Source organism: Gekko japonicus, unplaced genomic scaffold (assembly GCF_001447785.1).
Source record: "Gekko japonicus isolate JY-2015 unplaced genomic scaffold, Gekko_japonicus_V1.1 scaffold57, whole genome shotgun sequence".
NCBI classification, from domain to species: Eukaryota; Metazoa; Chordata; class Lepidosauria; order Squamata; family Gekkonidae; genus Gekko; species Gekko japonicus.
The window spans coordinates 235,777-261,303 of record NW_015160208.1 but is presented as its reverse complement, the minus strand read 5'-3'; the positions used below and the strand labels follow the sequence as shown (position 1 = coordinate 261,303).

General features: G+C 44.4%; 2 protein-coding genes across 4 annotated transcripts in view; one reads left to right on the top strand and one right to left on the bottom strand.

Moving 5' to 3' along the window:
• Positions 1-10,830, top strand: part of GPRC5C (G protein-coupled receptor, class C, group 5, member C) — a 28,657-nt gene extending 17,827 nt beyond the window's left edge. For 2 of the 3 annotated variants that reach the window (XM_015408868.1, XM_015408860.1), the window contains exons 3-5: positions 4,893-4,987; positions 7,954-8,100; positions 8,742-10,830. In XM_015408868.1, coding sequence (XP_015264354.1) covers positions 4,893-4,987; positions 7,954-8,100; positions 8,742-8,774 — 275 coding nt within the window. In that variant the 3' untranslated portion in view covers positions 8,775-10,830. Of the gene's footprint in view, positions 1-4,892; positions 4,988-7,953; positions 8,101-8,741 lie in introns of those variants that run through there. The other variant, XM_015408877.1, reaches the window with a different exon arrangement.
• Positions 10,831-11,762: 932 nt separating this feature from the next.
• The window catches only part of GPR142 (G protein-coupled receptor 142), a 48,262-nt gene continuing 34,497 nt past the window's right edge, over positions 11,763-25,527 (bottom strand). The window contains exon 4 of the mRNA XM_015408589.1: positions 11,763-12,214. Within this exon, the coding sequence (XP_015264075.1) occupies positions 11,763-12,214 (452 nt within the window). The remainder of the gene's footprint in view (positions 12,215-25,527) is intronic.

The following is a 25,527-nucleotide window of genomic DNA, read 5'->3' as shown; positions in this document are numbered from 1 at the left end:
CCTTCTGATCTGTAGGTTTCTTGAGAACTCATTAGATGTTGCTTCATCATACAAACCCTTGCACACTTTCCTAGAGGTTTCATAGGCTTTCTCAGTTCACTTGTATTTCAAAAGTAGCAGATTGCTCTCCATCTGGCGGGAAACTATACCTGCTGTGATTTCATCCTAGACCCAATTTACCTGTGATGTTGGTAAGGCAAAATAACTGATTCATGCTACTTTGCATTTGCACGGCATCTTGTTTAATGTGGAGGACTACCTGTGCAAAGTTGATGTGCGTGTTTAGTTAGCCTAGGTAGGTGTTACATTATTGTGCTAACCAGCTACTTTGCATGGCTTGCAACAAGAAAATACACCTTAAAGCTGTATTTCAATGCTGCTAAAAAGGAAGTATGTTAAGAAAAATAGACACAGGCTGCAATCACAAATGCGTTTACAAGGAAACAATCAGAAATCACTGTGAGGTCAATGAGACCTTGCATTTGAGAAATATGATTAGGATAGGACTTTGGGTGAAGAGCACTACTAAAGGGGGGGGGACCCCAAGCTGCTTGTGTAAAACTGCCCTTTTTCATAATTGCATATCATGCCAATCACAGTTATTCTGTAGCTAGGGATGCTAGTCCTCAGGTGGGGGCGGGGGATCCCCAGATTTCATGGGCTCCTGCCTGCCGCCGGCTAGCTGGCCATGGGGGGGGGAAGCTTGGAGGGCCCTTTAAATCTTGCAAGAAGGAGGGAGAGGGGCAGCTGCTAGCCACCCGCCCGAACTCCAAGCAGTAAATTTGGCACTGGAGTTCAGGCATGCCCCCACCTGCTTCTTGTAAACAGCATTTAAAGGGTCCCTATAGACCAGCATAGATTCTAGGTGAAATCCCTCTACAAATCCCCCGTCCAGAGGCACCCCCCACAAATCTCTAGGAATTTCCCAGGCCACCTGGCAACCCTTCTGATAGGGACTGTCTCCACTGTGTATTCATTTCTTGTTTGGAACACAGAAATACTTTTGTATCAAACCAGGAATAATTTCCCTAAAGAATTTAGGGTCCCCAACAGAATTTAAGAGAGTGCCCTTATTTCTGGCAATGCAACTCCAAACTGTTCTTTTCATTTTAATAAATTCTTATGTGGCAACTTTTGGAGGGACTAGGGTTATCACAGGTCAAGAATAAACAGGTCCAGCACCTTTAACAGAGGGTTAAGGTGTAGAAATGTGCAGCTGAAGCTTTTCATGGCGTGCAGGTACATAAAATCACCTGGTGAATAAGCCTCTGTTAAAGGGAAAGGACACTTTTTTCTAAGCAGTTGGCAACCCTAGAAGGGGGATATCCATGCTCCATTGCTGCAGGAAGACAAAGCAATTTAATTCATTTATAGAACAATACTAAGTAGGTTTACTCAGGATCCTACTCAGGTTTATTCCGCAGAGTGTATTCCCATGAAAGTGTTCTTAGGAGTCTTCTATAGATGAATACAGAGAAGTTACCAAGAATGTAGGGATGCTAGTTTCCCCTGGCCCCAGCTGTTTTTTTCAACCACCACTCCTGTGGGCTGATTGGAGACAAATAATTTTATTAAAGATTGCTGTTTGATGATGGTGCGATGTCACCTGGGGAGAACATGGAAGTGATGTCAGTCCACTGTAGGAATCTCCGGGACTCTATGATAAAACTATCCATAGAGAAGCATAACATCACTTCTGGAATTTCCCCCCACAAGAGCTATCACATCTCCCCTACCCATCTGTTGGGTAGAAGAGATATGACATGGTTGCTGATGCCCCTTCTCCCCGCGCCGCCCCCCCAATTTCCGGTTGGTTACCAGACTGTGCCTGGCAACCCGGTACTTCTGTTTCACATATGATAGAGAATTCTGGTTGGCTCACAGATCTTCATGGGAAAACCTGATTGGCTAATGCCACTTATATGACTTAATGAGTGCCAGGACTGTTATGACAACAAGCTTTGCCTCTTGAGTTCTACAAACCCTAGAGGATTCCCTTGTTTAGTAAAGGTCTCTTGGCACAGTGTGCTCATTAAACCTTACTTTGTCTATAGTTACTCACAAAACAAGTCTTTGTTTTATCGCTGATGTAAAAAACAAAAGCCCCAGCAGACTTTTGATGGCTCTTATGCTCGGCTATATTGATTAGTCAGTGCTCTTCGCTGTGCTTCCAGTAGAACGTAACAGCATGGAAGACACAGAGAAATTGCTTTTTTCTCATAAAGATGTTTTGTGAGCAAAGGTGAAGACTCTTGAAGATTGCTAGTGGCATGTGAAATGAAACACAGTAAATACGGGAGAGGGAATCTAGTGGTACTTTTGCAAGAATAATGTTTGTGTTTGATTAAAGTTAATACATGTGGGTGTATGTTTGCACAGTCAAAATGAAATCTGAGTATATGTGTGATAATACACATGACAAGCAGTTAGTTTTATTTTGAAACTGTGTTTGTTCTAGCTCAGGAGTGGCCAAATTTGCTCAGCGTAAGAGCCACATAGAATAAATGTCAGATGTTTGAGAGCCACAAAACATAAACAAATATTACACACACATTTTTATTTAAAAATATACAAATTTGCTTTTTATTAACATGAAATGAGACTGCCAAAAATAAAAACAAAAGGGGTAAAAACAGATATTGATAATTATATTTATTGGTCCAATGATGTTTGTTTGCTAATGATATTTATTTGTCTAAGAGAGAGAGAAAAAGAGAGGTGGAAAGAAAGAATGAAAGAGGTGGAGAGAGAGAGAGAAACAAAGAAAGCAAATAAACGGGAGGGAGGGAGGGTGGGAGAAAAAGTATGCCTCCCCTTTGCTTCCCCAGCTGCCCTGCCAGGAGCTGCACAATATGTGTGAAAAAGCCACATGTGGCTCCTGAGCCGCAGTTTGGCCACCCCTATTCTATCTTGAAATTTAACATGTGAAGTTTTTCCTGTCAGTTAAGTCTGTGCTGGAGAAAGTTTCATGTGCTTAATTTGTATGTGTCACATTAATGGCATGGGACCCTGGTTTTTTTTCCCCCCCAATAACATTTTATTGGTATAATACAATAGTATTAAGAAAACATAACAATCACATTTTTATAACATTAGCCAAGTCCATACTGAACTAAAGAACAGTTAAACATATTAACCAGTACAATATGAATAAAACAGACAAAACCCCTACCCAACCAACCAAACAAACAAACTCTGGAACCCAATTTTAAATGTGAGAATAAGTCAATGACTTTAGATATAGATCTGGGCAGAATTTAAAAGTATTTGTAAGGAATAAAGTAGTAAATATATGTAGGGCCTTAATTTTGGGGTTTCCTTTACTGGCGTGGCTTTAATTTTTTTTTAAGTGTTAACTCTGATCGACAAAAGAAAGTGCAAACTTTTACAGATTGTGTGAAGCTTTTATTGAAAAAGTTAGATAAAATGTAAAACACTCTTTCCCCATACAGCTTAACCATCCTGATTTTGTGAACTGAAGTTAGGCAAACCATGTCACAATTTAACAGTTCTATTAACTGATCTTAAGAAGGCAACCCTATGGCACCCCCACCTCACCCCCAGTTGTCCTTTATGCGGAGATCAGACCACTTTCCTCACTGTTTAAACATTCTTGGGATGGGGGGAAATTGACTTGGATAACATCAGAGGGTAATCACACTCTCTGACCACGTCTTCCCTCCCTTATTTAGGCCTAGGGTTGCCCAAGTTTCTCATGCCCCCCGGCAGGGGATGTGGGAGAAGGGTTGCCAAATCCAGGGTGGGAAACTCCTGGAGATTTGGGGATGGAGCCTGGGGAGGACAGGGACCTTACTAGGGTACAATGCCACAGAGCCCACCCTCCAAAGCATCCATTTGCTCCAGGGGAACTGATCTCTGTAGTTTGGAGATGAGCTGTAATTCCGGGGATCGCCAGGTCCCACCTGGAGGCTGGCAACCCTAGGCCTCAGAAAAAGGAATGTGGAGCAGAGGTATAGCCCTTGGGTTTTGTTGTTTTAGTGGAAGGTTAGAAAGCAGGGTTTTTATTAAGAGAATTAAATAGGATTGTCCTGAATACTTTGGAGTTCTTCTCTGTAGTAGGCCTGAAACTTTTAGTGGGAAAGGTCGTCCTCCCACAGGTTTTTTTTGGGGTCTACTGTAGTAATAGAGGAGTTATGGCAATGTTATCCAAATGTTTATTTTATCTTTATTCATTATTACATCTGCTGCCTTCAGAGTAGCTGTTTTTGGGAAGGAGATGTTGTACCCTCAAACTGACCTAACTGCCAGCTCTCCTGCAGTGATGGGACTGCTGGCAGCCATCCAGAGCAGGCAGCCATGGGGGGGGGGGAGGGTTGGTGCATCCTATGCACTGCTACATCAGTTGCAGGCTGTCCCCAGGAGTGACGTAGTGGTGCACAGGAAACTGTGGGGGCCCCACATCTGTGCTCCAAACCACCTGCTAGTTGCCAGGCATGTAGGGCCTGGCAACCCTAGCTATTAGGAAACTAACACACTTCCATGCATTTTATAGGGAAAACGTATAACTTAATAATATCCAGTGTCAAAATGTGTCTTTTTCCAGCAGTTGTTTTCTGCTCCAGGTGCTTTTTTGATTACAGAAGATGTGAAAAGTGGCTGTACTTTGGGACACATTGTTTAAATGTGATAATGTGCTGCAAGGAAAAGGTTTTAGAGTAACTTTTCTCTGTGTTTTGCCAAAAAAGAACAATTGACCCTGAGGTTATTTTCAAGGTTTTAACTTGATGGCTAGATTATACAGTGCATCCCCCATTTGCCCCCTGTAAGTTGTTCTCTGGTGGCTTACTATATATTATCTGGATACAGACTATGTCTACGAAAGCAATTAAGCTCTTATATTTAAATACTGTCCTCTGGTTTCTATTTTTCAGCTAAAAAACCCGTGTCACCATACAGTGGGTACAATGGCCAGCTACTGACAAGTGTGTACCAGCCCACAGAGATGGCTCTCATGCATAAAGGGCCTGTAAGTGAGTGTGCAATTGTGCTGGCTTGTCTTATCCTTTAACTCTTCTAGTCCAGCTTCTTGGCTGCAGCTCAGCTTCCTGTGTAGTCTGTGTGACTGGCATTTAAACCTGATCCTCCATTAGCTAGCTGTTTATTGGGAAAGGTTGGGCAGCCTGACAAAGTGAAGATTCTCCTGACGTGTCAAACCCAGACTTCCTCTGTAAATTTGTGTCTAGCAAAGGGCTCATAACAAGTAGCAGCTATATGTGTGTTTGCTTCCCAGGGATATGTCTACTTATTCAGGCCTATAGAGCTCACTTAATTCTCTAGGCAGAATGAGGCCTGAGGCTAACACACATCAAGTGAGGTGGTTGTCCTTTTTCTCGGGAGGGCCATTTCAGGTGCCGTGACATCACCCGAACGAGATGTCATCACATCGCCGACATTGAGGGTGACGCTGGTTTGTAGTTGATTTTACCATAATGTTTTGCCAAAAAAACTAGAGTGCCACTCCCTGACGTCGGCAGCGTGATCATGTCACTTCCAGGTGACATCATCGCACGACCTTTCAAAGCAGTCGGGGGCAGGATTTTCCCCCGCCTGCCAGATGGCCAGCAATGGGGACGCGCCCCCCCAAACGTGGAGGGGTCTGGCAACCCTGTAGTGGTTAGAGTGTCAGACTAGGATCTAGGAGAACCAGGTTTGAATTCCCATTCTGCCGTGGAAGCTTGCTGAGTGATTTTGGGCCAGTCGTATACTCTTAGCCTAACCTGCCTTACAGGGTTGTTGTTGTGAGGATGCAAGGGAGGAGAGGAGAAGTATGTAAGTTACCTTGGGTCTGATTAGGGAGAAAGGTGGGGTGTGAACGAAGTAAATAAATATCATGTGTCTTCTTAGTTGTCTCTTTTCTGAAATGAAAAGTCCCAGACTCTTTACCCATGAGAAAGATGCTCCAACCCCTTAATCATCTTGTTTGCCATCTTCTTTACTTTTCCAGCTCTGCAGTGTCTTCTTTGAGATACAATGACCAGAACTGCACACAGTATTCCAAGTGAGGCTACACTATAGATTTGTACAGGGTCATTGTAATATTGGCCATTTTATTTTTAATCCCTTTCCTAACCGTTGCCAGCACAGAGTTTGCCCTTTTCACTTGTGCAGCACAGTTGGCTGACACTTTCATTGACCTATCCACCATGACCCCACTTGTTCCCTCTGGTTCTCAGCAAGTTCAGCCTCGATTACCATATACATGAGGGTGGGAATTTTTGTTCCGGTGTGCAACACTTTATCCTTACTTACATTGAACTTCATTTGCTGCTGCATTGTTGCCCGCTCACCCAACTTGTGCAGATTGTCCTAGAGCTCTTCACAGTTGGCCTTGCTTTTCACCATCCTGAATAGTTTCGTATCATCTACAAACTTGAACATTACACTGCTTACCTCCAGTTGCAGATCATGTAGGGACAAATGAAATAGCACTAACCTCAGTATTAGGGTTGCCAGGTCTGGGTTGGAAAATACCTGGAGAGTTTGGGGGTGGAGCCAGGAGAAGGTGGGGTTTGAGGAGGGGAGGGGCCTCAGCAGGGTACAATGCCATGGGGTCTGCCCTTCAAAGCAGCCATTTTCTCCAGGGGAGCTGATCTCTGTCAGCTGGAGATCAGTTGTAAAAGCGGGAGATCCCCAGGCCCCACCTGGAGGCTGGCAACCCTACTCAGTATTGATCCTAGTGGGATCCCACTGCTTTGTTCCTACTCCTTGCTTCCTGTCATTTAACCAGCTTTTAATCCATAAACGGACTCACTGTCTTTTCCCTTGTCTGCTAAACTTAGGAATCTTTGGTGGGATGCCTTGTCAAAAGCCTTTTGAAAGTCCAAGGTGCCTAGTAATCCTATCTTTGCTTACCATTTCTATAATTTGCCTGGAATAGATATCAGGCTAACTCACCTGTAATTTTTTTGGTTCCACTCTGAACCACTTTTTACAAATCAACGTAACATTTGCTACTCTCCAGTACTCTGGTACAGTGGCTCATTTTAGTGACAAGGTCCATATACCGGTTAGTAGATGAGCAGAGGATGATGCTGGCACTCAAAGACTTCAGCAAGACCATTCCATTTTTAGTCATGTGGCCTAGTCAAGCTGTACTCCAAGGTCTTGGGATCTAGGAGAGGGGAGAGAGCCCATCCCTTGCTTTGGCCCCTGGAGTGGCCCACCTAATGCTTTAAAATTAGCCATGTTAGGACGTTACCTCTGTATCAGCACCAAGACAATGGCTGCTGCAATTCTGCTATTTTCAAGCTGTAGCACCACTGGGAATCAAGAGGTACTTGGACTTCTTGTTGGCAGATTGGGACCGCTCTGCAGTGCACACAAGTCTGCTGCTAAGGCCCCAGGCGAAAAGGAACAAATAGTTCTTACTGGTGTTCTTTAGGTGCCAAAGAAAATGATTAATCAGTTGATAATGTGCCTTCTTTGGCTTCGTATACCATCTCAGCCTCCCTTGTCCTTGCTTCCTTCCTTATTCTCTCCCCACTTCTCACATTAATGTGCAACTCAAACTTTTTTCCATTAATAGATAATATAAGAAAGCCTATATGCTCCACTTGCCAATTGAGGTCAGCAGACAAGCGTCTGCTGGTGCTTCTAACAATTTGCTAAGTACAATGGGCTTTGGTGAGAGTTTCCACTGATTCTTAGAGAGGCGTAACATGCCATGCCATTGCTGATGGCTATCCCCATGCCCCCCTGGTTTCCTGCTGGCCATGCCTGGCAACCCTAGCTGACTCCCAGGTGAATTTTTTAAATAAAAAATAAAAAGGTAAGTGAGCAAGGGCTGCAATCTTAACAGGTGAAGATCAGGAAAATGCATCTCTCTTTCCCACTGTCTGTTAAATAGATTGGATTTTTAAAGACCTTCTGTTGACCACACTTATGCATTGCCCAGAATTTAATGTTTCTCCTCTGTTTCTGCCTTCCTTCCAGACGGAAGGCACCTATGATGTTATCCTCCCACGTGCTACAGCCAACAGCCAAGTGATGAGCAGTGCCAATTCCACGCTGCGTGCCGAGGATGCCTACCTTTCACAGAATAAGCAACCAGTGTCACAGAAGGATGGCAAGAGTGGACAGGTGCATAAAAGACTTAGGCAGTGGCTACTTTAACTATAAGCACTGGAGCTGGGTGGTAGGTGACAGGCAACAGTTGGATTCTGCTCCAGTGCAATCCCATTTACTAGTCCATTGTCGGAGCAACAAAGAGTCTAAAACAATTGTCCCTGTGGAGCATAGCACATTGAGAGAACAGTCTAAGCAGGCCAGTTTTATTAACTGGGGCTGACTCTTTGAAAAGTGTTCTTAGGATTGCAGCCTTCAACTCTACATTTCTGTTTTTTTAACCTATGTATACATTATATGTTTACTCTTATGCAGTCTGAAATTCATTTTGGTAACACTGTTCTGACTGTGGGGAAGAGATAAGTCTGTTTTGAGAATATGTAGAATTATGCATGATTTGTACACCTTCAAACCTGGGGGAGGGGGGGTAAGTAATGTGGTCTGTAGATTCCAAGTAGGAGTACCCTGAAGGACTGAAATTCCCTCATACATCTAGGATCAGAGTTGCAGGAACAACTGTTTCCAGCTAGGTGGGCACCTACATACACACAACCACAAACTCACTCATTTTGTTAGTTTTCAGTTACTGGTGTTTAAGAAAAACCTTTTGACTAAACGAAACCTGATGACCTGATTTCTATCTCTCTTTGCTTCAGGCCTCGTCTCCATATAGCAAGAGCAGGTGGTAACAGCCTACATCTTGATTTTGGCAGACCCCATTCCAAGAGGAGACCGTGCTAACTTTGCCTTTTTGAAGGAGCATCTGATGGGGCTAGTCCTCAATTAACCATCTGAGATTCATCCTGGAAGATGAGACAATGTTTTTCGTTTTGTTGCGTGTATCCCAAGTGCTCTGCTTGGTTCCTGCTATTGAAAACCTGGGTCATAGTGCTGGGATACACCTGCTGTTTTTAATTCTGGACTGTGGGGCTTCTGTTCTCTTTGGGGCTGTCATTCAGGTTGTTCTTTAGTGCCACCTCTGCAGTGGCAGCTAGCCAGCACTTTGAGAGCCCCCCCACATGCATTTTTTTTAACTCCACATCTTTGATGGACCAGGTTGACTCTGTTGTAAGTGTCTGGCCTTCTCCAGAAATCCCTTGTGTTTATGCTGTATGAATAGGCCTTTGCTGGTACTGACAAGAAGATATATTCTTGGTTGCAATTCAGCCTCTTGGTGGATGATTGGGTGCCTTCCTGCTTTCCGTCTTGTTACCCATCTCCGCAGCTGAGAAGGATCCCATTGCAGTCCTCTTGATGGAGTTCCTGCCCATCATGCTGTGGAGAGACACTGTCATATGTAGCAAGAAATTTTGTACTCTTGACCTGAGCTGTGGCAAGCTATCTGACAGCTTCCCTGCCTTTGGCCCAAGACCTGGAGCATGACAATGTTATGCTGCTCCCAAAATCTTTGTTGTCCTCTCACCTGCTGTCTTCTTGACACAAATTAACGCAGCACATGACATCTCAATACCTGGAGTGTTGTTCAATGTCAGAGTGGGAAAAGGGGGAGGCTCTTTATTATTTAGAAAACAACATCACAACAACTCGGTGATGTAGGACCTTGTGCTTTTGGACTATCCATGGTTTCCTGAGGGCCATCTTTTCAACATGTTGGATGTCGCAACTAATGGGGGGGTGTCTATGAGAGAAAGAGAGAGACCTACTGGTTGTGTAGAGGTTCTGTGAAGATTAAGGTGGCAAATCCTTGTTTCTATGCATCTTGGGAATTTTCAGAGCCCTCCCAAATATTTGCTAACTCATCTATAAAAGTTTCCTGGTTAGTAGCTGTATCATCAAAAGGGCCTCTTCCTAGTTCTCTGATGAGAGTTCAGTGGCCAGTAACATCCCTCTGTTGCCCACAGTCTTTCTATGGATAGGAAACTCTATGCAGCAGTGCTGACTGACATAGTGCCTACCTGATAAATAGGATGCTGACCCAATGAGTATGCACTGGAGTCAGTAGGGCCTGCCATTTATACAAACACGCTGGTCCTATCTCAGGAGGCACCTTAGCCTTCAAGGCAGCCTACTTTCCCATGCTCACCACGATGTGCCAGTTGTTGGACTATGAGCTAAACATAGTCTTTATGTGTCCAGTGTTCCCCCACTTCTCCTCTGTGCAAATGAGTAGCTGAGCTTGGTCTCATTATTGAGAAGAGAGAAAAAAAGGCAGGAAACAACATTGCTGATGGGGGGCAGGGCTTGAAGACACTGAAACAAGCTTTGCAGAAATGGAGTGGGGAAAGTCTGCACGCTCCTAGCAGTGCCTTTTCATCAGTCCTGTTCTGGCTTCTGAGGCTGGTGTATGCAGTGCCTTTTGTAAATGGGCCTTTGTTTTAAGCTCTCCAGGCAGGCAGGTTTTATACATTGGGAAGGAAAGGCCACATCCTGCCTTGAGGCTCTGTCCTGTCTTTTTCTGCTTAGAAATAGAAAGGGCCAGTTTACAGTCCTCTGAACTGCAGGGAATTTCTAAGAGGCTTGCACTGAGTCCTGTTTTCTACCCACCCCTTTTGAGAAGTTCTGTGCTTTGCTGGTGTGTATGTGTAGCATTTGGGTGGGAAAAAATCTCTATATAGTTAAAGTGTCACATGATTTTTTTTTAATGCTGGGTGTGAGTGAGTTGCAGAAAGAGGTAAAGAAGAATGCGTGTGAGACATATTTTAATCCTATTGTTATTTAAAGGAAGTGTGTTCTTCTAGAGCTGGCTTTATAGCCCAGTTATCTGACAAATAAATCAATTTTTTTCCTAAACAGTGCTGCTGCCTTTTTCCCCCTTGCAGTATTTGGAGGATGGAGATGATTAAGGATTTCTTGGAGGAGGGGTGGAATTAAAATGTAGTAAACAAATAGATATTTGTGACATTTTGATCCCACCTTTCTGTCTCAGAGGTGTTTAGGGCAGCATACCCAGTTATCTCCTCCACAATGGTCCTCACAGCTGTCCTGTGAAATGAGTTAGCTTGAGAGATCATGACCAGCTCCAAGTTACTCAGCAAACTAACAGTTGAATGAGGCTGGACATGTCATAACTGCAGACATTTCATGTCAGTAATGAATACTGCTATCTGGAGCCTCCTGAGTTCAGGTGATCGTGGGGAGCCAGTCCCATTCGACATCCTCCTCTGTGGAATCCAAGCATGCCACCCTTCTTTTGACTGCTGCTCTGTTCTTCAATTGTTCTTGTTTCTGTCTCCGTTACTTGCTGTTCTCTGGCTTACCGAGCTCAGCCGTCCTATTTCATTTTCCACTTTATGGACTGTTGCCCTGTCTACTCAGCTGTACTATGAACACTGCACCTGAAGAACAGAGGAAGTCTGTCCAGCTGCTAGAGCTCAGTCCTGAGTTCCAGTGGCTGACCTTATGGTTTGGTGCAGTGATTTAGAGTGTTGGACCAGGATATGGAAGACCCACGCTTGAATCCCCACTCTGCCATGGAAGCTTCTGGGGTGACTTCGGGCCAGTCACAAACTCTTAGCCTGACCTATCTCATATGGTTATTGTGCATCTGAAATAGGAAGAACATCATAAGGGGAAATGCAGGTTATAAATGAACAAATAGGTATCTGTACTGATGGGTAGATTAGAACTAGGAACTTAAATGGAGGTTCGGGTGCTTGGTCCCCCGGGGCCCCCAGGGGTGGAAGAGCTGGCACTCCAGCCTGTGCTGGCAGCTGAAGTCAAAGTTCGTGCTGCACCACCTCCGCTACTATCCGTGGTAGGCTCAGGAGCGATTCGTCCACCGTCGTCACGATCTTGTCCTGAGATCTCTCGAGTAAATCCAGCCAGATCTCCACGAACCCCTCTGCCTCCTCAGCCTCCTGGCGTGCGGCTTTGTCCCCCGGCCGTAACACCGACCCCCAGGACCGGTCACAGCGGCTCCCTCGGTGGGGCCCTGGGGTAAGCAGCCAGGTTTCCTGGGTGTCAGCTTTAAACGTTCCCCAGTGCGGAACGTTCATAAGGTTGTAGTCACCCGGGATTTTGCTCCACCAACCACTTCCTGAGGCATTTCTTGCGAGATGGCCGCCACATCCCGAGGGAGGATGGTCGGTTCTGTGATCGTGGGGACCGTAGTCACCGGCACAGTGTCCCCAGTTGTGCCTAGGGTCGTGATCTCCTCGCCTTCGCTCATCTTGAGTAGGAGAGATACAGGTCGAGGGGAAGATGATTCCTGACACTCTGTCAGGGTTCGATAGTCAGGTCACACAACACAGCACTTCATAAGAAGAAGTCTGTTTATTGGTACACCAGGACTATGACACGTGTACTGCTTGTGTCAGGAATGCTCGGGAACAGTATGGCACCCTGAATTATGCTAAGATCAAAAACACACCCCTTACAAGCTGAAGCCAATAAGCAAAGCTTGCGCGTGTGGGGAAAGAAATTGGGCAAAAAGCAAAAGCCGTTGGTTCCTAGCAAAAGCCGACAGCAGCTGGAACATCCCAAAGTAGATAATACCCAGACAGTGAACCTCTGTGGGTAGCAGGCAGAGCAAGGTGGTTTCCCCCTCCACACATTCCAGCAACATGGCAGTGTTAACTGACACAGAGCCAGGGAAAGGTGGGGTTTGAGTTGGGGGAGTGATCTTAGTGAGGTACAGTGCCACAGAGTCCACCCTCCAAAGCAGCCATTTTCTCCAGGGGAACCGACCTCTGTCTTCTGGAGATCAGTTGTAATTCCAGGAGATCTCCAGGCCCCCACCTGGAGGTTGGCAACCCTCTAAATCTGCTGAAACAGAAATACAGTATCTTGTTTTCTTAAAAATAAAGTTTATATGGAATCAGACCCTTGGTCCATCAAAGTCAGTATTGTCTTCTCAGACTGGCGGAGGCCCTCCAGGGACTCAGGCAGAAGTCTTTCACATCACCTCCTTTGACTGGAGATGCCAGGGATTGAGCCTGGGACCTTCTGCATATCAAGCAGATGCTCTGTCTCTGAGCAACAGCCCTTCCTCGCCCTCTTTATTCTTGCCTCACCTTCTTCATTATGTAAATTGGTGCCATCCTTTCCCCCCTTCTTATGTTGATGAATGCATATATCTACTTGAGAAAGTTCGTTATACCTCTAATGGTTTTTCAGCATGAATTGTCATGGATGGACCATTACCTTCCATAAAAGGTTACACTCCAGGTAAGTCAAGCGTTATCAACTTTCTGGAGAGCTTAAAAAAATAATGGCTGGAAGCCATGCCAAGGTCAAGTGGCACATTTCCTGACCTGATAGCCTTTTCTCTTTGCAGCATTTTTTCCTGCTGCTCAGGATATGGCATTCTGAGCAAAGAGAAACTCCATGAATTATTTAGCACCTGAAGTGCCTCTGTCTGTGGCTGGTGGGAGCTCAGTGACCTCTTTCTCCTTGAGGCAGGCTGAGGAGCAGAGAAAGATGGGATGCTTTCAGAAGCCGGAACTCTGGCGCTTTCTTAGTGGCTGGGCTCTTAGGTCTCTTGGATCTGCAGATGGATCTCTTGCAAATAGCTTGCCTCCTGACCACAAAAGTGAACCTGTCTAAACTAACGTTGTTGGTAACCTGGCAGTTTTGCTGGTCCGAGCCAGTCTCTTCCAACTTAGAATCCTGCTTTCCAATGGACAAAATCTGCTCTGTTGTAACCTCTCCTGAGGCCCTTGTTTCCAGGCTGCTTGAGGCTGTCTGCAGTAAAAATAGTTTGCAAGGTTTGTCCTCGTTACTCAGTAACTTTGATACGAGGGGACTTACTAGTGGGTCCTAGATGGCAAGATAAGAGTGAGCTTTCTACATCAGCTGCACTCAGTACCTTGATGGGCATGATCAAAACCAGCTTCATTAATTTCTCCACCATTTTTTCCAGTCCTTGCTCTGGTTCCTTAACAGCACCTGAAATTAAGCTGCTAATGAAGCCTGTAAAGGTTTCTTAATCATGTATTTCCAACCCAGGAAAAGCTTTGGCTGCTAAATGTCTGTGTCAGGTTTGAAGTATCTTAGCAGGTAGGCTAAATAAGTGGCTGTCCAATCAGCAACCACTTTGGCCTCAACAAGTCAGGGCTGCTACAGGGCAGGCACCCAAGCTATGCTCAGTGTTCTGTTCTGAGGAGGCAGGTAAGGAGCAAACCCTTTCAATGCTCCTGAAACTAAAGGAGCCTTTTTTTTTTAAGCTGTAAAATTGTTTTAATGTTTCTGCTCTTTTTAAGGAGAGATTTGGTGCAGTGTGTGTACCAAGTAAGTAGCTGCCAGTAGTAGCAGAATCAGGAAAGGGATAGTAACACTAACCTTTATTCAGTTTTTGTGAACTGGGTATTGTTTCCTCCTATTGCTTTATGAAGGCTGGAGTTTGATTAATACCCGCTACATAGTTTCAGGATGGAGATTTTCAAAGGCCTTTACAGAAGGCCCTTATTTCTGAAGTTTATCGACCCCTTGCCAGGGGTTTGCTTTTGGGGTTAATGCTATTTAGTTCTAGGTACTTTATCATTGTTCCTGCCACATCAATACACATGCCATGATTGCCTCCAACAGAAGTGGCAGAATAACAGTGCTGAGGCCATCTAGACCGACAAAAGATTGTGCTTCTATTCAAATAGCTCACCACGAATGAGCAACAGGGAAAAACCAGGAGTCAAACTGGGACAGGAGGAATGGAATTTGACAGCCTGGTTGCAGCACTGTCTAAAACCTCTGTAATAAGTGAGCAAACAGGCGATGGCAATTGCACCACCACTAATGGGATGGAGCCACCCCTCAAGGGCTTGTACAGACCCTAATGGTCTCATGCAGAACATTCAGGTGTGAGGTTGCATAAGTAGCCCATGCCAGGAACTGCTTTGTTTGTGGCTAAACATTACTCCAAATTACTGATGCATCTGGAAATATTTAACTGGTTGACAGGCCAAACAGCAAACCCCATTGAATCATTTTGAGATGATTGCTGGCTTTGTTTGAGCAACTGAGTGCTCAGGAAAAAAGGGGAAAGAATTGGGCTTGTAGAGCAAACTATGTTAATCCAACTTTTCTGTCCCTTTTCTCAGCCTTCACTATCCTTTCCTTTGTAATTTGCATGCCACATGTTTTCTGGGATGTGTTTGGGGTGGATGATAAGAATAATGGCAAGGAAAGCCCCTGAATCCCAGTGTTGGCGAGGTGGTGGATCAGTAGCTGCTGGTCAACCATGTTGAACGCTGGCAACAGGTCCAACAACAGCAGCACTGCTGTCCTGCCCCAATCCAGATGCCTCTGGAGGTCATCTGTGAAGGTGACCAGTGCCGTCTCCGTCCCATGGTCTGGGCGGAAGCTGGACTGGAAGGCATCTAGCATGGAAGTGTCATCTATAAAGCTCTGCAACTGTATCGCCACCACCCTCTCAATTAATTTGCCCACAAAGGGCAAATTGGAAACTGGCCGATAGTTTGCCAATTTATCCGGATCCAGGGATGGTTTTTTTTAGGAGAGGGCAGACCATTGCTTTCTTGAGTGCCCCTGGGAACAGCCCCTCAATGAGGGACTTGTTAATAATATCCCTGAGGGCACCTCGAAACCCCTCACAACCAGCTTTAATTAGCCATGAAGGGCACGGATCAAGACTGCACATGGTTGGGGGTACTGTTGAGAGCAATCTGTCGACTTCCTTTAGCCTCAGTGGACTGAAATAATCCAAAATCAGACTAGAAGACATGCATGGAGCCTCGAGTTCGTTCACTGTCTCAATTGTGGTGGGAAGGTTGTGGCAGAGGAACAAGACTATCTGCAAAATAGCTCACAAAAGACTCACAGTCAGTATCCAATTTCCTGGTGTTTAGTCTGCCCTGTGGCAAGACTGTTAAGGACCGAATAGTTCTAAGCAATTGGGCCAGGTGTGAGCTTGCAGATGCAATCGTGGCTGCGGCTTTGACTGCCATCTCATAGGATTTCATAAACGTCCTATAGGATGCTCTTGTTGCTTCGTCACGAGCACGCCACCACTGTCTCTCTAGTCCCTAGTGGTGGAGAACTGAAAACCCAGGTGGCGCCAACTGGAAGAGAGTTACAGTCTCCCCATCTCGAACCCAGGTCTCAGTCATGCACGCCAGGTCAACATTTTGCTCCAGTAGGAAGTCCCAAAGGACCATGGTCTTATTATTTATGGACCTGGCGTTACACAGCACCAATGATGGAGAGGTCTTGAATCCTAGCCCCACTGTCTACCACTGGGCCCCTTTTAGACTACAGTGCAATTCAGGCTATGACATTTCCTCACTAAGAAATCAGGAAACAAGCTAAGTGCAGGCAGAGCAGATAATTCAAGAAACTGAGTCCATAGATACATCCTATGGGTCAAATCATACACATACCATGTGCGGACAAGGAATAAAGCATGTAGAATCTGGCACTAATTTTTTTATATATATATATAGAAGCATCTGCCAAAACATAAAATGACCTAGAAAACGGCTTTCATCCTATCATGCATATATATGACAAGCAGACAAGAGACCAGAAATGGAGAAGGGGAAAGACAGGTACTTTTCTCATGTGCACAAGTGACATACAGAAACACAGGAAACATGATACAACACTGAAACATGCACACACATTCTCTGTGTTTCATATACACAGCAGGGCAAGGAGGGAATTGCATTGGAACCTCTGCATTCATCTCAATTTTTGAGTTGTGCAGACTCCAGTGAGAAGTAGTGGTTAGAGTATCAAACTAGGATCTGGGAGACCCTGGTTTGAAACCACATTCCCACATGGAAGCTTCCTGGGTTACCTTGGACCAGTCACGCACTTTCATCCTAGCGTACCTCGTAGGGTTGTGGGTAAAATGGAGGAGATGAGTGTAAGATATTTGCTACAGTATCAAAAGACACAACATGCAGAAGATATAAAGCTAATGCAAAACCATGAACAACAGACTCAACATAACAAGCAACTGAGTGAAACATGACTGCAGATTCACTTAGACACATTCAAGTATGTAACAGTCATCTCCCACACACCCCGATGAATTATGTGAAGAACAACGGAAGGTATAAATTATAAATCAAGTGTTTTGGGTGGCTTGTGCTTCCGTTTGGGGTATGAAGCATTAATATCACTAATCCCTAAACTAAATACGGAAGCAAATGAGATAAAAAATTACAGACCAATATCACTCCTAAACGCAGACTATAAAATATTTGCGACAAGGTATAAATTATAAATCAAGTGTTTTGGGTGGCTTGTGCTTCCATTTGGGGTATTGTCGAACTCTGCTGCTCAGTTCTATGTGGAGGCTCTACATCTGTGCCGCTGTCTTGCTGAAGCACTTCTATTGTGGACGGTTCCTGTGGTTGCTCTGCAAGAGGACTTTCTTGTACAGGTGTGTTAGAACTATCCCCCACCTGGGCTGCCAGAGATGATGTCATGGGTTGTTTTGAGCATATTGGTCCGATCATCCAAGCTGGAGTTACTCTTAAGGAAGGCCGGGGGTTCCGGTGCGTTTACCCAGGAAAAAAGCCCTGCTCCTGAGCCCTGTAGCTGATGGATAAGAACATAAGAGGAGCCAATGTTGAATCAGGTCAATGGCCTATCCAGTCCAATACCAGGTACCATCAGGAGGTCCAGCAGTGGGGCCAGGACACTATAAGCCCTCCACTGTTGCTCCCCCCCAGCACCAAGAATACAGAGCATCACTTGCCCCAGAGCCCCTATCTATACCTTGTGGCTAATAGCCACCGATGGACCTCTGCTCCATACGCTTATCTAATTCCCTCTTGAAGCCGTCCATATTTATAGCTGCCACCACCTCCTGTGGCAGTGAATTCCATGTGTTAATCACTCTTTGAGTGAAGAAGTACTTCCTTTTATCTGTTCTAACCTGACCACTCAGCAATTTCATTGAGTGCCCACAAGTTCTTGTATTGTGAGAAAGGGAGAACAGTACCTCTTTCTCTATCTGCTCTATCCCATGCATAATCTTATAAACCTCGATCATGTCACCCCTCAGCCGTCATTTCTCCAAGCTAAAGAGCCCCAAGCACTTTAACCTTTCTTCATAGGGAAAGTGTTCCAACCCTTTTATCATTCTAGTTGCCCTTTTCTGCACTTTTTCCAAAGCTATAATATCCTTTTTAAGGTGTGGTGACCAAAACTGTACACAGTATTCCAAATGAGGTCACACCATTGATTTATATAGGGGCATTATGATATCAGCTGATCTGTTTTCAATTCCCTTCCTAATAATCCCCAGCATAGCATTGGCCTTTTTTACTGCAGTCGCACACTGTCTCGACAATTTCAGTGAGATATCTACTATGACTCCAAGATCTCTCTCTTGGTCAGTCTCTGCCAGTTCGGACCCCTTCAACAGGTATTTATATTTAGGATTTTTGGCTCCAATGTGCATCGCCTTGCACTTGGCCACACTGAATCCCATTTGCCACGTTGATGCCCACTCGGCCATCCTCGACAGATCCCTTTGGAGTGCCTCACAATCCTCCCTGGTTTTCACCACCCTGAAAACTTTGTATCATCCGGAAATTTAGCCACTTCACTGCTTACTCCCAACTCCAAATTATTAATATGACGGCACCACAGTGTGCCAGGTGATACTTCTACTGTGTAAGATAGAGGACATGTCTGGTGGTGGATAATAGCAGGGCACCTCTTGTTGAGTCCCCAGTACTCTTGTGCCAACACTGTCTGACCCACTTGTAGTTGATGGGGTGTGCCACATTCTCTGGCAAATGCTTGACCAAATTGTTGCTTCTCGACATGCATGCATAAGTCAGATTTCAACAAATCCAGATGTGAGCGTACATGCCTACCTATAAACAATTTTGCTGATGACTGACCAGTGGTGGCGTGAGTAGCATTGTGATATGTCAGTAACAACAGCGCTAGCTTCTGTTGCAAAGAGCCATGGTCAGCGGTGTTCTCTCTAAGCTGTGCATGTGAGTGGCCGCTCATTAACACAGGAAGCCCCGCTCAGCAGCAATCTGGAACCGCACAGGGTCTTGCACTGCCCATTGCCTATTTTAAGATTACAGCAGTTATATTCTGCTCAAGATGTGAACTGTTCTGCTCAGTAGGGGGGGAAATAGATGGAACACTGAGTGAGCTGCAATGGAATTCATGGCTTGTTTCAAGGTTTGTACAAATCTTTCCACCAGTCCATTTGTGGCCGGATGATATGGTACAGTAGTTATGTGACAGATGTTGTTGTGGTGCATAAAAGATTTTAATTCCTCCAAGGTAAATCATGGGCCATTATCACGCACCACTTGTTCTGGCAGACCTGCCCGGGCAAATAAACCCTGCAGAACTTCAATTATCTGCATAATGGTTGTGGATTTCATGCAAAACACTTTTGGTCATTTTGAATGGGCTATCAGAAACATCATTCCCAGCTGCAGCCCTGCAAAATCTATGTGTATACATTGCCGTGGGGGAATCGACCACTCCCATAGATGATGAGGAGTGAGGTTCAGCTGTCATTGTGTTTGTTGACACCTGGGACATTGCATGGCAAACTGTTCTATTTGCTGATCAAATCTGGGCCACCACCAAACAAAACTCCTTGCTACAGCTTTCATCTTGATGATGCCAAGATGTCCTGTATGAAGCTCTTCTAGAACTCAAGGGTACAGTTTAGGTGGTATAATCACTCGGATGCCCCACATTAGACATCCTTGATGTATTGTAAGCTCTCCCCTGAGAATGTAGATCGGTAGGAGGCCTGGATCATCAGAATATCTCCAGCCATTGAGTTGTTGCTTCAAAAACTTGGGCTAGGTGTTGGTGAAACTAGGAATACAGGGACCTTTTCATGGACTCCCATCCCCACTGTGATCATTGGGGAGGGAGAGAAACTGGCAGGGATCCCAATTGAATCAAGAAAGAGAGACCGTTATTTTTTTAAAAAAAACCCTCTTATTTACTGAACTTCAAACCTAAAATGTAATACCTTCCAAACATATAAGAATTTGGTAATGCAGCGTACAAAATTGACTAATAATTCTTAATTCAGTGCTTATAATTCAATGTACAGTGTGCACCCAGACAAATAAGGAATATATTCCGGCTTCTGACATCAAGGCCCCTGGCACTGATTAGCAGCCATTAGTAAACCATCTTTCTTGAAGCTATAGCTGCTAACGTACCTACTGACGTACCTATCATGTAGGACTACCATGGATGTGATGCAGGCCCAACTAGAACTGACTAGAACTGGCCCAATGTACCCACCCATGATCCCTTCCCTCTTCTCTCTATCTCTGGCGTCAGGAAGCTCACAGAAAGTCAAGGAGAGTCAAGGGTGCTAGTTTCAGATACCCTTTCCATTTTGATTCTGATAGTGACACCACTAACGTCTGGAATGTATAAACATCCTCCAAGGCAAAAATCCTTTCTCATGGATTGCTGCCTTGACATGGTGAGGGGGCTTGCATGGTTCAATGAGGCTGTGGGCTATGCTGCGGAGGGCCACCCAGGATGGATGGGCCACAGTGGAGAACTCAGACAAAATGTGATCCACTGGAGAAGGAAATGGCAACCCACTCCGGTATTTTTGCCAAGAAAACCCCATGGACAGTAACAAAAGGCTAAAAGATATGACGCTGGAAGATGAGCCCCTCAGGTCGGAAGGTGTCCAATATGCTACTGGGGAAGAGCAGAGGGCAAGTACAAGTAACCCCAGAAAGAGTGAAGCGGCTGGGCCAAAGCCGAAAGGACGCTCAGTTGTGGATGTGTCTAACGGTGAAAGGAAGGTCCGATGCTCCAAAGAACAATACTGCATAGGAACCTGGAATGTAAGAACTATGAATCAAGGTAAGCTTGACGTGGTCAAAAATGAGATGGCAAGACTGAACATCGATATCTTAGGAATTAGTGAACTAAAGTGGACAGGAATGGGCGAATTTAACTCAGAAAACCATTATATCTACTACTGTGGCCAGGAATCTCGTAGAAAAAAGGTGTGGCCTTTATAGTCAACAAGAGAGTGCAAAAGTCAGTACTGGGATACAATCTCAAAAATGACAGAATGATCTTGGTCTGAAATCAAGGCAAACCATTCAACATCACAGTAATCCAAGTCTATGCCCCAACCACTGATGCAGAAGAGGCTGAAGTGGACCGGTTCTATGAAGACCTACAACACCTCTATACAGTCAGTAAAAACAAAACCTGGAGCTGACTGTGGCTCAGATCATAAGCTACTCATTGCAAAATTCAGGCTGAAACTGAAGAAAGTTGGGAAAAACACTAGGCCGTTCAGGTTTGACCTAGATCACATCCCTGATGAATATACAGTGGAGGTGAAGAATAGGTTTAAGGGACTAGATTTGATAGAGTGCCTGAAGAACTATGGAAAGAGGTTCATGAAATTGTACATGAGGCGGCAATCAGCACCATCCCAAAGAAAAAGAGATGCAAGAAAGCAGAGTGGCTGTCTGATGAGGCTTTACAAATAGCAGAGGAAAGAAGGAAAGTGAAAGGCAAAAGTGAAAAGGAAAGATTTACCCAACTGAATGCAGATTTCCAGAGAACAGCAAGGAGAGATAAGGAGGCCTTCCTGAATGAACAATGCAAAGTACTAGAGGAAAACAATAGAATGGGAAGGACTAGAGATCTCTTCAAGAAATTGGAGAAATCAAGGGAGCGTTCCATGCAAAGCTGACCATGATAAAGGACAAAAACGGTAGGGACCTAACAGAAGCAGAAGAGATTAGGAAGAGATGGTAAGAATACACAGAAGAACTATAGAAGAAGGACCTTAATGACCTTGACAACCATGATGATGTGATCACTGACCTCGAACCAGACATCCTAGAGTGTGAAGTCAAATGGGCCTTAGAAAGCATTACTAACAACAAAGCTAGTGGAGGTGATGGTATCCCAGCTGAGCTATTCAAAGTCTTTTTTTTTCCTTTCTAAGTTTTATTTATCAGTTTTCCCATCACTACAAAGAAATGTATCCGATAAATAACTTATTTGTGAAACACTGAGTCTATAACATTATTTGTTATCTAGCCAAATATAAACTCTACTCCATCTTTCCCTGTATAGTTCTTCATCTTTTCCTTGTAGTATTATTGACACTTTATCCATTTCTGCTATCTCCAACAATCTATGAATTAGTTCTTCCATTGAAGGGACTTTCTCTGATTTCCAATATTTTGCAAACATAATGCGAGCAGATGTTAATATATATGTTATTACATATTGATCAGTTTTTTATCCTATCAGGTAGCATATTTAACAAGATAGTTTCTGGTACACATGGTAAATCTATATCCAATATTTCTAGTATTTTATGCCAATATTTTTGAGTTGTACTGCACCTCCACCACATGTGGTAAAAGGTTCCTACATTGTGGTTACATTTCCAACAATTTTTTGACGTGTTTGCATAACATTTAGCTATTTTATCCGGCGACCAATGCCATCTATAGAACATTTTATAAAAATTTTCTTTATAAGGTATCACTCTCATGAATTTTATAGCTTTCCATATTTTGGACCAGGCTTCTAGATCTATATTGTGTCCTAGATCTTGCATCCAGGTAATCATTAAAGTTTTCACTACTTCATCTAGTAAATAATTGTTAAGGAGGAAGTTATATAGTTTCTGGATCATTTTATCACTTGAAGACAGCCAAATTTTGTCTAAATCGTTTTTTGTTTCTTGAAATCCAATTTAGGAGTTTTATCATAGAAACGTTCTTTTATTTCCTTTCAGATTTTGATTAAAGCTCTTTTTATAGTATGTTGCTGGAAGTTGGTATGGATTTTTTCCTTTCCATACCAAATATATGCGTGCCATCCCATATGTCCTTCTAAATTTAGCAGTCTTCTATTTTCTAATATCAGCCAATCTTTTATCCATCCCATTGCGGCTGCCTTGTAGTGTAGATTCCAATTTGGTATTCCAAGTTCCTTGTAATGTTTTCCATTTTATTTGCGCCGTCTTATTTTGCCATACAAATTGCTTACATATTTTGTCTAGGTCTTTGAAAAGGTTTGTATTTCTCAAAATTGGTACATTTTGTGCTAAGAAGAGGAATCTGGGAATAATGTTAATTTTTAACATTGCAATTTCCCCCATAAATGACAGATCCAAATGTTCATCCTAGTCCTAAAGAGTATCATGTTAATTCACTAAAGAAATATTATGAGAGAACTGTAAATGTGCTCAGAGTGCATGTTGAGGTGGAGGAGGAAGAGATTCCATGGGACCGTGTAGATTTGCTAACTGAATTTAAACAACCAGAATCCTTAGAGGAGGTGTTATACGGGACTGTTATCTTGTTTTCTTGTCTCCTCTCCTACTCCATCCTTGGATTTAGTAAATAAAGAGAACTGTTTATATGTTATATGTGGAGTTTCCTCCTTCATGCAGCAAATAGCCTACGGCCAGGAAGAAGAGCACTATCAGAGTGAATCCCTGGAATGACAACTTCTTTACAGCAAGGTCATACTCAAGATCCTACAAGCTAGGCTTCAGCAGTATGTGGATAGAGAACTGCCGAAAGTACAAGATGGGTTTTGAAGAAGTAGAAGAATTAGAGATCAAATTGCCACCATTCGCTGGATTATGGAGAAAGCAAGGGAGTACCAGAAAAACATCTACTTCTGCTTCATTTGACTATGCTAAAGCCTTTAATTGTTTGTGGATCACAACAAACTATGGCAAGTCCTTAAAGAGATGGGAGTACCAGACCACCTCATATGTCTCCTGAGAAACCTGTGTAAGGCTCAAGAAGTGACAGAACTTGATATGGAACAACTGATTGGTTTAGCATAGGAAAAGCAGTACGACAAAGATGTATAGTGTCACCCTGCTTATTTCATTTATATGCAGAGTACATCATGTGAAATGCCGACCTGGATGAATCACAAGAGCCTCTTGGTGAGGTGAAAGAGGAGAGTGCAAAAGTTGGCTTGAAACTCAACATCAAAAAACTAAGATCATGGCATCTGGCCCCATCACTCCTTGGCAAATAGAAGGGGAAGTCATGGAAGCAGTGACAGACTTCATGTTCCTGGGATCCAAGATCACTGCAGATGGTCACTGCAGCCATTAAATTAAAAGATGCCTGCTCCTTGGGAGGAAAGTGATGGCAAACCTAGACAGCATAATAAAAAGTAGAGACATCACCCTGCCAAAAAAAGTCCGTATGGTCAAAGCAATGGTATTCCCAGTAGTAATGTGTGGCTGCGAGAGTTGGAACATAAGGAAGGCTGAGCGCAGAAGAACATATGCTTTCGAATTATGGTGCTGGAGAAGACTCTTGAGAGTCCCTTAGACTGCAAGGAGATCAAATCACTCAAACCTAAAATAAATCAACCCTGACTGTTCCCTGGAAGGTCAGATATTGAAGCTGAAGCTCAAATACTTTGGCCACCAAATGAGAAAGGAGCACTCACTGGAAAAGACCCTGATGCCGGGAAAGACTGAAGGTAACAGAAGAAAGGGACGGCAAAGGATGTGATGGTTAGACAATGTCATTGATGCAATGAACATGAAATTAAGCAAAGTCTGGAGGATGGTGGAAGACAGGAGGGCCTGGCATGATGTGTTCCATGGGGTCGTGAAGAGTCAGGCTCAACTGTGCGACTGAACAACAACAACAAGGCAAAAATCATGTACAGAGTTATCAGTACCAGAAGGACACAGCACTAGCAGTAGGGTTGCCAGCCCCCAGGTCCAGGAGGGGAACCCCCTCTTTTGGGGGCTCCAATCTGTCCCTAGCCAGCTGGCCAGCCAGGGAAGCCCCTCTCCCAAGCCCCACCCCCAAGTGCGACCACCCACCTGGCCACCCCTCTCCCTCCCCTCCTGCCCGATTTAAAGGGCTTCAGCTGATCAGCACTGACCTTTAAAGGGTCTTTTCGTGAGCCAAGTGTGCAGGCTGTGACTGCCCCTCTCCCTCCGTCCTGCTAGATTTAAAGGGCCCTCCATCTGGACGGTGGGCCACATGGTCCCTGTTGATGAGCTGAAGCCCTTTAAATTGGGCAGGAGTGGAGGAAGAGGGGTGGCCGGGTGTGTGGTCATGCTTGGGGGTGTCCCCGCCCTCCCCCAGAATGCCCCCCAATTCCCCCTGCTGGAGCAAGGAGCGGTGACCTGGCAGCCCTAACCAGCAGAGTTCTGAAACCTCCTGAGAAACTGAACCAAAGATTCAACTATAGAGGCTAATTACTACAGAAATTAAAGCAACAGGTTTAGCAGGGGACTGAGGCTCAATCCAGGCCTTAATTCTGCAACACTAGGGCAAGATCTTTCTTAGTTTCATGTTCAACCATACTCCAAGTTATTGGGGTGCACTCAAACTCGAACAGATTGACAAAGTGAACTGATTCCATCTCTCTCCCTCTAGAGCTGTGTCAGACGCTACTGGTAAGCATGAGAGACCATCTACATTTGCATGTGTTGCTGTACCCTTATACTCCATATCATAAGCATAGCTTGCTAAAAAAGAGAGCCCAATGTTGCATTTGGGTGGCAGCAGTAACAGAAAT